Here is a 13,304-nt window from a genome sequence, read left to right as displayed (position 1 = left end):
GGAGGGGACGCACCGATCGAAGAAAGTGGCCAGGAGGCGCCTCAGGAGGACCTTGTGTTTGACACCGGCACATAAATGGCAATTCATCAGCTGGCCCCGGGTGATGTAAACGCCTGAGCCTGGAAGGGAGCAGAGGGAGCAGCCAAAATTAACCCCTGACAGCCACAGAGCCACCCCCAGGCCACCAGCAGCTCCTCCTGTGCTGGCCCATCCCTGTTCTTCACCTGCTGCAACAAGGACAGTGGGATTTCTGGAAAATCCTAACAAATCCTCGGGGCCCTGGCAAGTGCCAGGCAATAAAAACTCCTMATTTTATCAGTGCAGAAAGGAAGTCTGTGGGCATCAAATGAAAGGATTCTTATTTTCTCACCAGTGCACACAGTGCAAGGCTTACACTGCGATTCTCTATGTACAGATCAGATTATTTATTCCTTCTGAAGGGAGAAAACCCCAATCCATTTGGCCTTTTCCTTTTTTCCAGTGCAAGACTGTAGAACACAGAGCTGGAAATGAAAGCAAAAACCCATCTAGCACAGAAGAAGTACTGGCTTTCAGATCTAACTGTTTCCAAAACCCCAGCCCATCACCTCTTGATAGCTCTGGTGAGCAGGGAATTTTCCTTCTAATGTACAGGAGCTGCTGCTTTTGAGCACATTGCCTTTAAGGATGTTTTCTGGAAGGAAAAAGAGCCCCTGCAAAGCAGCTGGACACGTGCAGGCAGTGCTTTAGAGCAGGGTTTGTGTCAAACATTTTCACTCTGCTCACAGACCAAAGCCTCAGCATCSCTTCCAGGGAGGGGTTATCCCGTTTTTCAAGCATTCTGTTGCATGAGAGGGTTTTGGTATTTGCTTTTAATTAAGATTAAATAATGGGTCATATCTGGATCCAGAAGACAATCTGTTCTYGAGATATAAAAACATCTACAGGAGAAATGCGATCTCCTCCTGGATTTCCAGGGAAGGTGATCATCCCTGATTTTCTGGATGGAGCTGGAGCTCAGGGCAGCCCCTGATCCCAACCCCCTGCACCTTCCCTGGCACCAGGGGCAGCCCAGACCACTGCTCCTGTCCCAGGATCCACTCTGGATCTCTGAGCCATCTCACCATGAATTTTCCTGATATTCCCTTCCATATAATGAGTTTTTTGGGTTTTAGGTAGAGTTACAAACCAGTGACAGGCTCAGTCCCACCCTGAGATGTGCTTTGGTGAGTCCTTGTTAAAGATCCTTTCAGACAGAGCCCTGCTCAAGTTTGAATCAATCGTGGCGTGAAAAATCAGAGATAAAAGGAAAACACTCCCACTGGAGAGTTGAGGAAAACTTCCACGGCAGGATCAAGCTCCCCCTCCAGGTGTCCCCAGGTTGGAGAYGGGAATTAGGTGGGTTTATTTTGTGTTTTAAGAGATAAGGCATCAGAGTGAACAYCAGCCACCACCGAGGGGAACTTCACTTTAATAAATGAAAAATAGCCCAGGCAGCCACTATCGGTTAGTGATATTCATCTACGTTTTTTTCCAGATTGAAAAATGTAAATCAAGCAGAGTTGCCTCAAGCCAATTTGCAGCTCTCACTGTGAAAATAACCTGCACCACTTGATGGTTTTAAGAATCTCACATAAAATGTAAATGGGTACAAAATGAATATTCCAGATACAAAAGAAATACTTGTGGTTGTACACTGTGTTTTGCCTTCCATCAAAGTCTGTCCCCCATCAGCTGGAACCCTTTGTGGGCATCTCCTGAAATCCTGATTTCTTTTACAAACTGAAAATGAAATCACCAAGACAGAAGTGAGTGGAAGGGAAGGAGCAGGGGCTGTGCAGGGATGAATTAAAGCTCCCCACTCAGGGGCAGGTCTGGGGTGTCCTGTCCAGTCATCTCCACACAGCTACACCCAAGGAAAACCCCACAGCCAAACTGGGAGAAAATTCTAAAACCAGAATATCATTGTTTGACCTGATCMTTGCAGTTAAACTCTTCCTGGGGAGCCTGGGCTGAACTCTTCAGCCAGCTCCACACTSTCATCAAAAGCTACACAGAACCATCTTCCACCTCACACCCAGAAATCCCTTACAAAAAAGGAGCAAATTCTCCCATTATTGCAAATTTCCCCCAAAATGAAAATAAAGACAAAGGAAGGACCAAATTCAATTCATTCTATTCCTTCCTGCTGCAGTGTTTGACCACTTAATAAATTTATAAAGAAACGTTTACAGGTTTTTCAAAGCTTGTTCACTGACACTAATTTTATCTCCTTTGCTTTGTAAATCCTATAATGTGGTAATTTTTTGGGGGGGGTTTGGTTGGGTTTTTAGATCTGTGAGTCAAAATGAAAACACACTCGCTGCAGCCACACCGAGCAGGAAGAACACAAGCTGCAGAATTCAATTAAAATGCTAAATTAATTCAATTGAATAAATCCTGTTAATGACACATTTTTCTATCAGCAAATTAAAGGAAACTCAGAACTTTTCAAAAGACGATTGGTGACGAATAATCCAGAAAGACAAAGCAAGGGCACACGAGATGCACGACTGCAGCAAGATGGAGAGCGCGATTCCAGGAGGAAAAAAATTCCCAATATTCTGAAGAAAAATCACTGCTGTTACCTGCAACGAGCTCAAGTTTTTCTCCAGGATCTCCCTCCGAGTAGAGCTTGGGGTGGCAGCGATACCCGATCTGGCTGATGAGGCTGGCAGGGAGAGCCACCAGGTCCCGTCGGATGAGGACACACGAGCGGTTCTCCAGCGGGATCTGCTCCGGCTTCTCCTGGGCAACTTCAGAACCAAAAGGGAAAACTGTCAGGAGAAATTGTAATGCACAGAGCTGGCACAAGGTCACACTGCCACTCTTTCTGCAGCAGATGGAAATATTCCCTGCTCAGATGTCCGGCCACGTCCGGCGCTGCCTCGAAGTTTGGAACAATCCCCCGGTCTCCCCCAGCATGGCAGGGGTGAGAAAACCATCCTGGGGTTCTGCAGGAGGGRTTCTCAGAACCCAATTATGCTTTAACTCTGCCCAAGTTAATAATTTGTGAAAAGAGACAGCTCTGCACAGATGGCATCGCCCTGTGAGTGCGGCACACGGAGCTGCTGCCCCAAACTCACTCAGAACAACAGCACGAACTTCACCAGAGGGGTCTAAACAGGCACTGAGCTGCCCCAGGCTGAGGAGCACCTCTGTCAGTCCCATCACTGCTTCTCTTTGTGGTTTTTTTCCTGCTGAAGTTCAATTCCAGACCCTGCAGGTGCCTCTGTGATGAGAAAAGTCACCAGAGCCCCTCCTGAGGATGCCCCCACCAGCCTCCTCCAGCCTCCCTCTGCCTCCTGCAGGCCAACTTTTCCTCTCAGTAACAAGAGACACCCCTCAAAAAGAAGCCAAAAAATGTTATTAAGATGTGGCTTCAAAAGCAAAACACCAGATTGTCCCAACTCACTGCAAAGGACCATCCCCAGAGCCCATCACTGTCCAGGAGGCACCAGTAACATGGAAAAGCTGGAGGAACTGGGCTGTCCTGCCAGCTCCCCCAAAGATGAGTCTTGTGGGCACACAGAGAACGCCTTTCTAAAGCCCACTTACAGTCCAAGACCATTGGATTGCTTAAAATGACAATTTCTGACAGCACTGAGGGCTGACCGTGCACAGGGCAAGTGGGAGCAGTTACAGAGCTGAAATTCAGCCCAGCTCCACCACAATCCACCTTTTCCCCCAAAACCCTTCGGCAACATGGCCAACACCACACACAAACCCAAACCCAGCCCTGCACTTTGATATCTGTGACCACTGAGAGAAGCAGCAACGAGTGTTTCTGAGCTCAAAATGTCTCCTGCAGTGGAGGTGCCTTTTCCTGCGATTATCCCGGCGTTCCGGGGGCCACTTTCCCTCTCTGCAGATAAAATAACAACTTTTGCAGACTTGTTGCTGCAGTAACCGAGGGCGATGGCTGCGGACAAAGGCAGCAGTGTTCTAAGTAGGACATGCCCGTGGTGCCGTGCTGGGCTGGGGCTGTGGGAGCATCCCCACCCTCAGGGCTCCCTCCTTCCCTCAGGAGCACCAGGAGAGGCTCTGGAATTCCAGAAGGATGCCCCTGGATCAGGGAGAGTGGTATTTCCATCAGGAAGGACCCAACAGCAGCAGAACAACTCGCAGGGTGTTGTTAAACTTCTGTCACAGCCCCGCTATAGGTGCACAATCTGTGCCACTGCCATTCCCAACTGCAACAGTGCCAGCATTCCCAAGATCCCAAATCCAGCTGGAGATGGGGGTCAGCTCCTGCTGAGGGACAATCTCAAATTGTCAAATCTCAGCTCTATTCTGAGGCTTTTAAAGAGTGATAATCRAACCACATCCCRTTAAATTCTGATATTTTCTAGCTGAAATAATCCAGCAGCAGAGGGRCAGTGGGAATGGAGGAGCCAGTCCWGCTCTSCTGTCCTCCYCAGGCTTTCAAAGAGTGATAATCAAACCACATCCCGTTAAATTCTGATATTTCATTTGCTCAAGGGGAGGAGTGGACACCCCAAGTCAGCTCCCAGAGGTAAAATTAAACACATCCCCTCCAGGAGCTGTGTATGTGTGACCTACACAATCCCCCGAGCACAGTGCTCTGCTCATCTTGTTAAAATTACATTTTTAATATTTCATTTTTACTTTAACMAATAACTCAGGTCAAAAGTACCCCCAATATCCATCACCACCCAAGAAGCAGTGGAGCTGCTGAAGAGAAGCTGAACCCTGCATGGACTCTCGGATTGGAGGCCTCCAGGTATTTTTTAAGTGATATAAAGGCTGTAGATTTCCAGAAAATGTTGTTTCAGTCCAGTGAGGCAGAGTTCAGAGCAGTTTGTGACGCTGTAAAGGGGAGACCTCAGCCTTGAAGCCTCTTCCCTTCTTCATCACGAGTCTTCCTCAAGACTGCTTGCACTGAAGGCATTAAATACCTGCAGCACCCAGGTGGAAACAGCTCCAGTGGACAAGGACAACCCTGCCTGCTCCACCACCTTCCACAGGCAAACATCCCATAAAAACCCAAATTTGGGGGTCAAAGAGATCCTACAGCAGCACTAAAGAGGCAGGGAAGAGAAAGATCAGCAGCACTGTATTCGTTTTCCCTTCCTGAAGAAATTTTGAAGAATTTGTTGTCRAACCTCTTTCCTGAAAGAGCAGCAGCTTTTCAGGACAGGCTGGGGACAGTTCTGGCTCGAAGCAATTCTTTGCTTCTGAAGACATTTCATTTTCCACACAAGAAGACAGGGAGAAGTTTTTATTTCTTCCAAATCAAATACTTCATAAACCAAACTCAAACTCAGCTACAAAGACCAAGCATAACTCAACCCACCACTGGATTTTGGTTACACCTGCCCTGCTGGCTCACTGCATATAAATCTCTCATTAAAAATGACCACAAATCATTTTGGGGGACTTTKTTTCCATTCAAACATCAGCACAAATTCAACGCCACCAAACCAAAAGAGGTTTGGGGCTTCCAGTGGCACCTCAGCTGAGCAGATAGCAGAGGGTTATGTAAAGGAGCAGGACACAAGAGCCACTTTGGTCCCAAGTTTCCAAAGAAAGCCACTCTGTTTGGCCTTTCTGCTCTGGAGAACAGCAGAGTATTCRCCTCTAATTAATTTGTATCTTCAGAGGGCAGCGGCTCCTTCCCTTTGAATGAAAGGGTGAACAATGGCAAGTATTGTTAAATACAGTTTTGTTCCTGAGCAAGAAAGGAGCTCCCAGCCAGCAGAGARGGGCAGGAAATCATTACAGAGGAATCCAGGGGAGCTGCCAGCCAAACACTGGAATATTTTGTTTATTTGGATTTATTCTTTCACCCCAAACCTYGCTGGATGCTGCAGCTGCAACAGGTGGTCTGGAATGGGAAATAGCCATTTCTCTGGAATTTTTGCCTGAAGAAGCAGCCTCAAACTACACTCACTGGTCCATGCTCCATGGCTTCAGGCTCTTCATGATGCTGGACGTGTCCTCCTCATCACCAAAACCCACTGTCCACTCCAGAGGTCACCTCAGTGTTGACCCCATGATGCTTTGGTGCCACCATGTCCTACCCAAGGTGTTTGGGACCAGATTTTACTGGGGCTGGGCTGCTCAGGTGAGTGTCTGGGAATTGCTGGACACGCATCTGGCCCCAGCACTCACTCATCTCCTCAGTTCCTGACAATCCAAACAGCAGGGCTTCAAAATGACTCACAAACCCCCCAATTCCCAACAATCTGGGTTCTCCAAACCACATATAAACTTCAAGGTACTCCCATGGGTGAGAAACAACTGTTTCTGGTTTAGGAACGGGATCTGGAGATACAGAAAGATCAGAGTGATGGAGCCCCACCTGAAAATTGAAGTTTGCAGAGTCCCAACATAAAATCACACATGTCAAGCCCTGCASAAAAGGCCTGAGAAAACATCTGCACCTGCTCCAGCACGGACACAAACTCGTGGATGACTCTCCCCTGTTCCTACACGATGAGAAGCCTCTTTTCAAACAGCAACATTTTAATGACATTTCTATCCCATCAGCCTATTTTCTGCTGGCACCCCAAAAATTTTTGGGACCGCCCCAAAAATATCTTCCCTCCCCAGCCTCAGCATCCCCAGCATCTGCTGCAGAYGTAAACCTGTACCAGAGGACACACGCAAGCACCACGGGATAGATCCATCACAGAGTCCCAACGGGGAGAGTTTACATTTCCCAAATAGTACATTTATACCAACGGGCTGAACTGTAGCCATTTGATTTGTGACCTATTTATACAGGGAGGTAATCTGGAATTAGTATAGGAAAAATATTACGGGTTTATAAATACCCCTATCTTGCCTTTGCCTCAGATCTCAGCCAGGAGTGAAACATCTGCCAGCCTAAAATTAAACATCTGTGGTTTAGAGTGAGGAAAACGGGGCTGGAAGTTTAATGCCAAAAAAGGCCAGAGGCTGAGTGCCCCCGGTGTGGGGCAGAGCCTTCCCCTGCTTAGCTTTGGGGTCGGGATGGGGCAGGATCAGCGCTGTACACGGGATCACAGAGCCACTCAGGATGGAAATGACTTCCAGGATCCTCAAGTGCCACCTGTGAGCGGTCCCTACTTTGTCACCCAAAGCCACACAGCCTGGCTTGCAGCAGGACCCAGGTGGTGGGATCCCTCTGCAAAAAGCCAGGGCGCTCTGGTGGATACCCGAGGCAACCCTTGCCTGCTTTATTTCCTGAAAACCCACGAGCTTCTCGCTGCTGAGCACCTTTCCCAGCACAGCCCGGCCACCACAGGGACAGGRTGGACCCTGCAGGAGCAGCTCCTTGTCCCTGCAGTCCCCAGCAGCTGCTCCATCCCCTGATTCCCCGGTGTGGCTGCTGTGATTTACGTCGCTGCAGCGCGCCGTGCCCGGGCTCCGCTCGGGATGCTGCACGGGCTGCATCATTTGGGATTCTGGGCTGTTCCCTGCCCTCTTTCCTTACTGTCAGGAATCAGAGGCCAGGAGAGAAAACTATTCTCTCAGCTAATTACCACAACTATTCTATAATGGCTATTTTAGATGAATTTTTAATGAAGTGTGCTCTTGTCAGTTCAGGATTTCATAACTTTCCAGTCCAGCCTTTCCATTCCAGCCATTTGCTGCATAAAGATTTTCCCTTTTCCCTGCAAACCGGTGCAGCAGGAGCAGGGGAGGAGGACGGACCCTCGCACAACTTCGCTGGTGCCTGTCAAAATTAAATTAACTGCATCTGCTCAGCAGAGAGCTGACTGACAAGAACGTGGCTCGACGCAGAAAAGCGCCGAGCATCTGCAAGTCCTGCTGAAACCCACTTCAGCTCAGGCCCACGACGCTGTAATTAACAGGGATAAAAATACTTTGCTTTTGTTTAATATTTTCTGGAGTTGTGCGCTCCTCAGATCAGATGCTGGAAACCTCATTAAGTCTCGCTCGTGTCCTCGAGGCCCACATGTTCTCCACGACCAGACCTACTTATGGAGCGAGGAGCCATTTTACCGCAGTGCTGCCAGCCCGGCGCGGCGCCGCGGCCACCGAGCGTGGCCAGGGGGAAACTGAGGCACCTTTTCCTGCAATCTCTGCCAGATGCCACCCTGCCTGTGGTTTAGGCTCAGCCTGACCCTCCTGGTTTAGTCCTGGGCTCGTCCTGCTGCTCCTTTTGCGGGTACAGCACTGGTTCTGGTCTCGCAATCCAGAGCCACCACTGCAGGTGGGATTGGTCTCTTCTCCCAGGGAACAGACTCAAGCAGTGCCAGGGGAGGTTCAGGTTGGACATCAGGAGGAATTTCTTCATGGAAAGGGTTTTTAGGAATTGGAAGAGGCTGCCCAGGGAGGTTTGGGGTCCCCATCCCTGGAGGGGTCCAAGGAAGGGCTGGATGTGGCACTCTGGGCYGGGGATTGGTCAAAGTTTGATCTTGGAAGCCTTTTCCAACTTTGATGATTCTCTGATCCAGCTTTGGAGATTCAGAATGGTTCTGACTACAAAACAGGGGGAGGAAAATAAATGAAAACCCCTCAGTCTTGGGGCAAGAAGAGGATTGGTGACTCCTCCAAGGGTGGTCGGTGATGCTGAAGGCAAGCGAAGAGAATCAGCACCAGTGTCCACCACACTCTCAATGGCACCAACGCTTCAGATGGGGAACGAAAAAACGGAGAAAAAGCAGAAAAAAAMCCCCAACAACYCTCTCTGAAATTCAGGACTTCRTCTGCTCCRCTCCTCTTTGGCTTTGTTTTTGTTTTCACAAACAGGGCTCTTGGAAACCTTGGCAATCCCAGTTTTAAAGGGCTGCCCCCTCCCCCARGCCTTTGTGAGGCTGTCGGGATCTCCATGCCAGGAGCAGGATTAGCTGCCTTCTCTCTTCCATCTCACGGTTTTATTATTCTGCACCTTTTGAGGGTACAGTTTATCCTGAGTAATTAAAACACAGTTAGCTTTACAAGTCCCAACCATAATGGAACAGCTTAGCTTTTGCTTTTTGAATCTCTTTTTCATGTGTCCTCTTTTCCAGGAAGCCCAATACCTATAGCTGGAAACTCCTGAAATGTGGAGAGGAATTTTAGCAGAAATGTGGGATATTTAGAGTCTCATTCCTCCATGCCTCCCCCCTGGTTCTGCCTACAGAAATCAGGCAGAAAAACCTGGCTGTGGGATGCCCAGTTCTGCCACAAGGGCTGCAGCTTCTCCAGTGACACCTGAGAAAGCTGTTGGCATTTTCACTTTTCCAACTGGGATTGCTCCTGTCCTGCAGGAATTTGGGACAGCCTCAGAGCTGCTCCATCCCGGGGCTGCTTCTGGGGTGGTTTTGTTGTGTTTCTGCAGGAATTGGCAGATGGAAAACGCCATGTCCAAGGGATTAATCCCACTGCTCCGAGGAATAATGCTGAAGGCAAACCCACATTACTGAGTGCAGGCTTGATGGTGGGGAAAAGCAAAATAAACCCAAACCAAGTGGGGAACAGCACAATTCCTGCTCAGTCTGGCTCTAACARCAGCCATGGAGGAGACCCTGACCTTGATCCCATCCCTGATCCCACTCCTTTCCCTCATCCCAACCCCTGGGACCTGCAGGAGGGCAGGGAGAGCACTCAGGCTTTTGAGGCTCATTTCCTAGAACCCCTCGTCCACTTTTCCCAGCAAATATTTCTGATATTAAAATAGTAACAGTGCTATGTTTTCCCCCTTTTTCACACGGCTTGGTAAAAGGAAACTTGGAAAATACTGCTTATCTGCTTGCTGGCTGGCAGGGATGAGATGGGATCCATGGGATGGGATGGGATGGGATTTGGGATGGGATTTGGGATCCATGGGATGGGATGGGATCCATGGGATGGGATTGGATGGGATGGGATTGGATGGGATGGGATCCATGGGATAGAATGGGATAGGATTTGGGATGGGATGGGATTTGGGATGTGTGTTGGTGAGCCCATTCTCATTACTAACAAAACCTGACTTCAGGTAACAGAAATTGTCCTGTTGGCCAAATCTTGCTCCTTGGCAAAGAAGATAAAATCAAATGGTTTTGATGAAGGCTCCTCAACAAACCAGAGTTAAAACAACTGCAACATCAGCCCAGCGATTCCAGGAGCCAGAGCAGGGAATGAAGCTCCAGGCACGAGGACGCAGCGGTGACCAGAGCCAGCAGGAAGATGTCCCTCCCTCCCTGGGGAGATCCTGTGGATCAAAGCTGCTGCCACAAACACCTGCAGCTCCCTCGGGGAGGCCACTGCAAGGCTGAGCTTCCATCCAGCTCTGTCTGTGTGGGTGCTGGGAGCTGCTTCCACCCGGGATGCAGACACACCAGCACCCCGTGGGCATCTCCCCTCTGCAGCTGAGCCCCTGGATCTGTGCCCACCTCGTCCTGGCTCCTCAGCAGGGTCTGAACCCTACAAGGTGCCAGGGGAAGGGGCTGTGTGTCCAAGGAAGGGAGAGGGAAGGGGCCTCTCGTGTCCCTGTGCCCACCTCGGGGCTGAGCAGCACCAAAGCGAAGCTGCCTCCTCTGTCTGGGGCCAGTCCAGAGATCTGCATTGCCATCCCTCAATCCCAAATTCTGGAAGGGCAGGAGAAGGATTTCACTCAGTTCTGGACACTGTTTCTAATGGAAATAAAGTAACATCTTTAGTAAAGCCCCCAAACTGCTTTTCCAATGATGTGTGGGACAAGGCTGGCAAAGGAGGGGGGTGCTTGGGACAGTGGGGAGAAAATTGCTTCTTTTTTCCTTTTGCACATATTCCTAATTAACATCTAAAATTATTTAGTTGGTTTCCTCTCTTCCTCCAAATGTTACACGCTCATCAGTTTTTAGAAAATCTTACTCTAAAAAGCCAGGACAGAGGAMACTCCCAAAGTGACCACTGGGCCAGAAGGGCTGGTGCTTCCTTTGCCATGGATGAGCATCCCTGTGGGATGGCCCATGGTGAGCTTCCATCCAGGTGAGCTCAGCCATCACCTTGGGATCGATGTCACACCACAGGGCTCGTGCCACCACAGGGCTCGTGTCACCACAGGGCTAGTGCCACCACAGGGCTCGTGTCACCACCAGGCTCACGCAGAAAGTGAAGGGCTGAGCTGACCCTGGTGGGCAGCGATGGCATGGGGTGACCTGCCATCAACACCAGACACCAGCACCAAGCCCTTCACACGCATCACTCTGATGCAAAAACCAACCAACAAAACCCCCAGAGACAAAACCCCGGTGAACAACCCAAACCTGCCCACGGTGGCCATACAAGGACCACCGCAGGGCGCAGACAACCCGAGGAGAGAGCCAACCATTACCAGAGTAGCCTCCCGACGACTTGATGTACATCTGGCCATACTGCTCCTCCACCATGGTGTCGTAAGCCTCRTCGTCCTCCTCRTCCTCCTCGTTGTGGTAGGAGGTGGGGCTGTCGGTGGTGGGGATGCTGCTGGCGCCGGGGCTGGTGCGCTCTCCCTGCGAGTACTGCACCTGCTGCACGTTGGGCAGCAGCGTGGCCAGGCTGGGCACGCCGTAGTAGGAGACCCGCGACAGCTTCAGGGGCCCCGCGCTGGCGGCGCCGGCACCGCCGGGACCMTCCCGGGCACCGGGCTCCAGGGGCCGCTTGCCGGGCAGGCCGGGCAGCGCCTGCAGCTCCAGGTTCTCGTGCTTGACACGTGTGAGCAGCGGGATGGGCATGGAGGGGGACATGACGTAGGGCGCCGAGGCCGACTGCAGCTGGTTGCAGGGGCTCTGCGGCTCCGAGCTGGGGTCTTCGATCATGGTGGTCTGAGAGTCACAGTGCGGSGAGCTGACCTTGAACATCAAGTCCGTGCCTTTCTCCACGATGTGCTGGATCTGCAGGAARCCCGCCGTGTACATCACCACCAGCTGCTCGCTGGCCGCCATGGTCAGCTTGCCGGTGTAGCAGAAGGACAGGATCTGCTGGAAGCAGGCGGGAGGGACGGTCCCCGGCAGCTCAAAGGCGTTCTTGCTGTTSCCGCTGAACAAGTCTCGGAAGTAGAGGCTGCTGGCGGCCAGCACCGCCCGGTGAGCCTTGAAGGCTTGGCCCTTCACCACGATGGAGACATCGCAGTACAGCCCCAGCAGCCGCTGCTCGTTCAGGCAGCCCAGAACGGTGTTCCCGAAGTTGGGGATCTCTATGTGCAACATCTGCGACATGGCTCAGGGTCGGCCGGAGCTCCTCAGACATTCAATGCAGGAATATCCAAAGTAGGGCACATCTGAAAAAAGGAGAAAGGCARGGAGAGAGGAACAAGGTTTTTAGAGGGTTCACCGAGGTTTAGGCAGGAGCACAGGAACCCACCTCACCCAACATCAAAGGCTCTGAGCCCGGCTCCGAGAGCCAATGCGGAAAAGCAATCGCTTATAAAAATTACTTATCAATGGTTTCGAGCGGCGTTGGGAATGCTATTGGTGGATGGCAAAGGATATTCCAAAAATGCAAGTATTTCCTTCCAGAGTTGTGGTCTGTTTAAATAAGCACCACTGATTTATTCCCCCGGGGGTTTTTACTTTATGCAGGAAAATCTGAACGATAATGGGAGAGAACAGCAAAGCAAACGAAAGACAGTCAGACAGATCTCGGTAGCATTATATAAGAAACACAACAACCAGCAGCTATGTTGAAACTACAGAAAAGATATTTATAAAACAATGTGCCATTCTGCCCGAAATAAATACAGGATTCTGCAGGAGYGAGAGCTCCCAGGAAAAAGCACTTTGAAAAGCAATCTTCCCATTTGCACCAGAAAGAGGGAGCATTTCAACAGTTAAACCCCTTCTCAACAGATTTATCCTCCAACAAAACGAGGCTTATCTCCAAATTAAGCCAGATATTTGAGCCCCAATAAAACAAACCAACGTGCCGGTGCCGCAGCGAGCCGCCTACCAAGTTGTCTTCTCGTTTTTTCCCTCCCCCAGTGCCAAGAGGGGCAGGGGGAGCCCCAGCAAAGCCCCCGGTGCGGGCAGAGCCCCCCAGCCCCGGGTACCACGAGCAGGACCCTTGGAGCGAGCCAGGGCTCCAGCTCCACATCCCACCACGGCCTCTCTGCAAGGCCAGCAATACCTTTTGGCCACGGGCAGAATTCCTGCTTCCACCTCCCAAAAAAAAGAGCCGGGGATGGAAGGGACCTCGAGGGCAAAGCCGGAGCAGGTAGAGGGGGTGCAGCCTGGGCGCTGAAACTCCAGYGGAGCAAATCACTGCGGATTCACCGAGCCCAGGATCCCCCGTGCTCCCTCCCCAAAGAGTCCAGGAGATTTAAAATCCTCCTTGCCTTTAATGCTGCCGAAGAAAAACTACGGTTAACTAATACCGAGAGCTCGGAAGAA

General features: G+C 50.7%; 1 protein-coding gene across 1 annotated transcript in view; it reads right to left on the bottom strand.

The window, feature by feature from the left end:
- The window catches only part of NACC2 (NACC family member 2), a 44,888-nt gene that overhangs the window by 6,217 nt on the left and 25,367 nt on the right, over positions 1–13,304 (bottom strand). The window contains 3 exon segments of the mRNA XM_057380863.1: positions 10–119; positions 2,607–2,774; positions 11,273–12,196. Of these exon segments, the coding sequence (XP_057236846.1) occupies positions 10–119; positions 2,607–2,774; positions 11,273–12,134 (1,140 nt within the window). The 5' untranslated portion in view covers positions 12,135–12,196.

The sequence above is a fragment of the Malurus melanocephalus genome, unplaced genomic scaffold (assembly GCF_030028575.1).
Source record: "Malurus melanocephalus ecotype Western Australia unplaced genomic scaffold, MMel_1.1 scaffold_474, whole genome shotgun sequence".
In the NCBI taxonomy this organism is placed as follows: domain Eukaryota; kingdom Metazoa; phylum Chordata; class Aves; order Passeriformes; family Maluridae; genus Malurus; species Malurus melanocephalus.
Note: the sequence above shows the minus strand (reverse complement) of the source record. Positions and strands in the feature narration are given on the sequence as shown.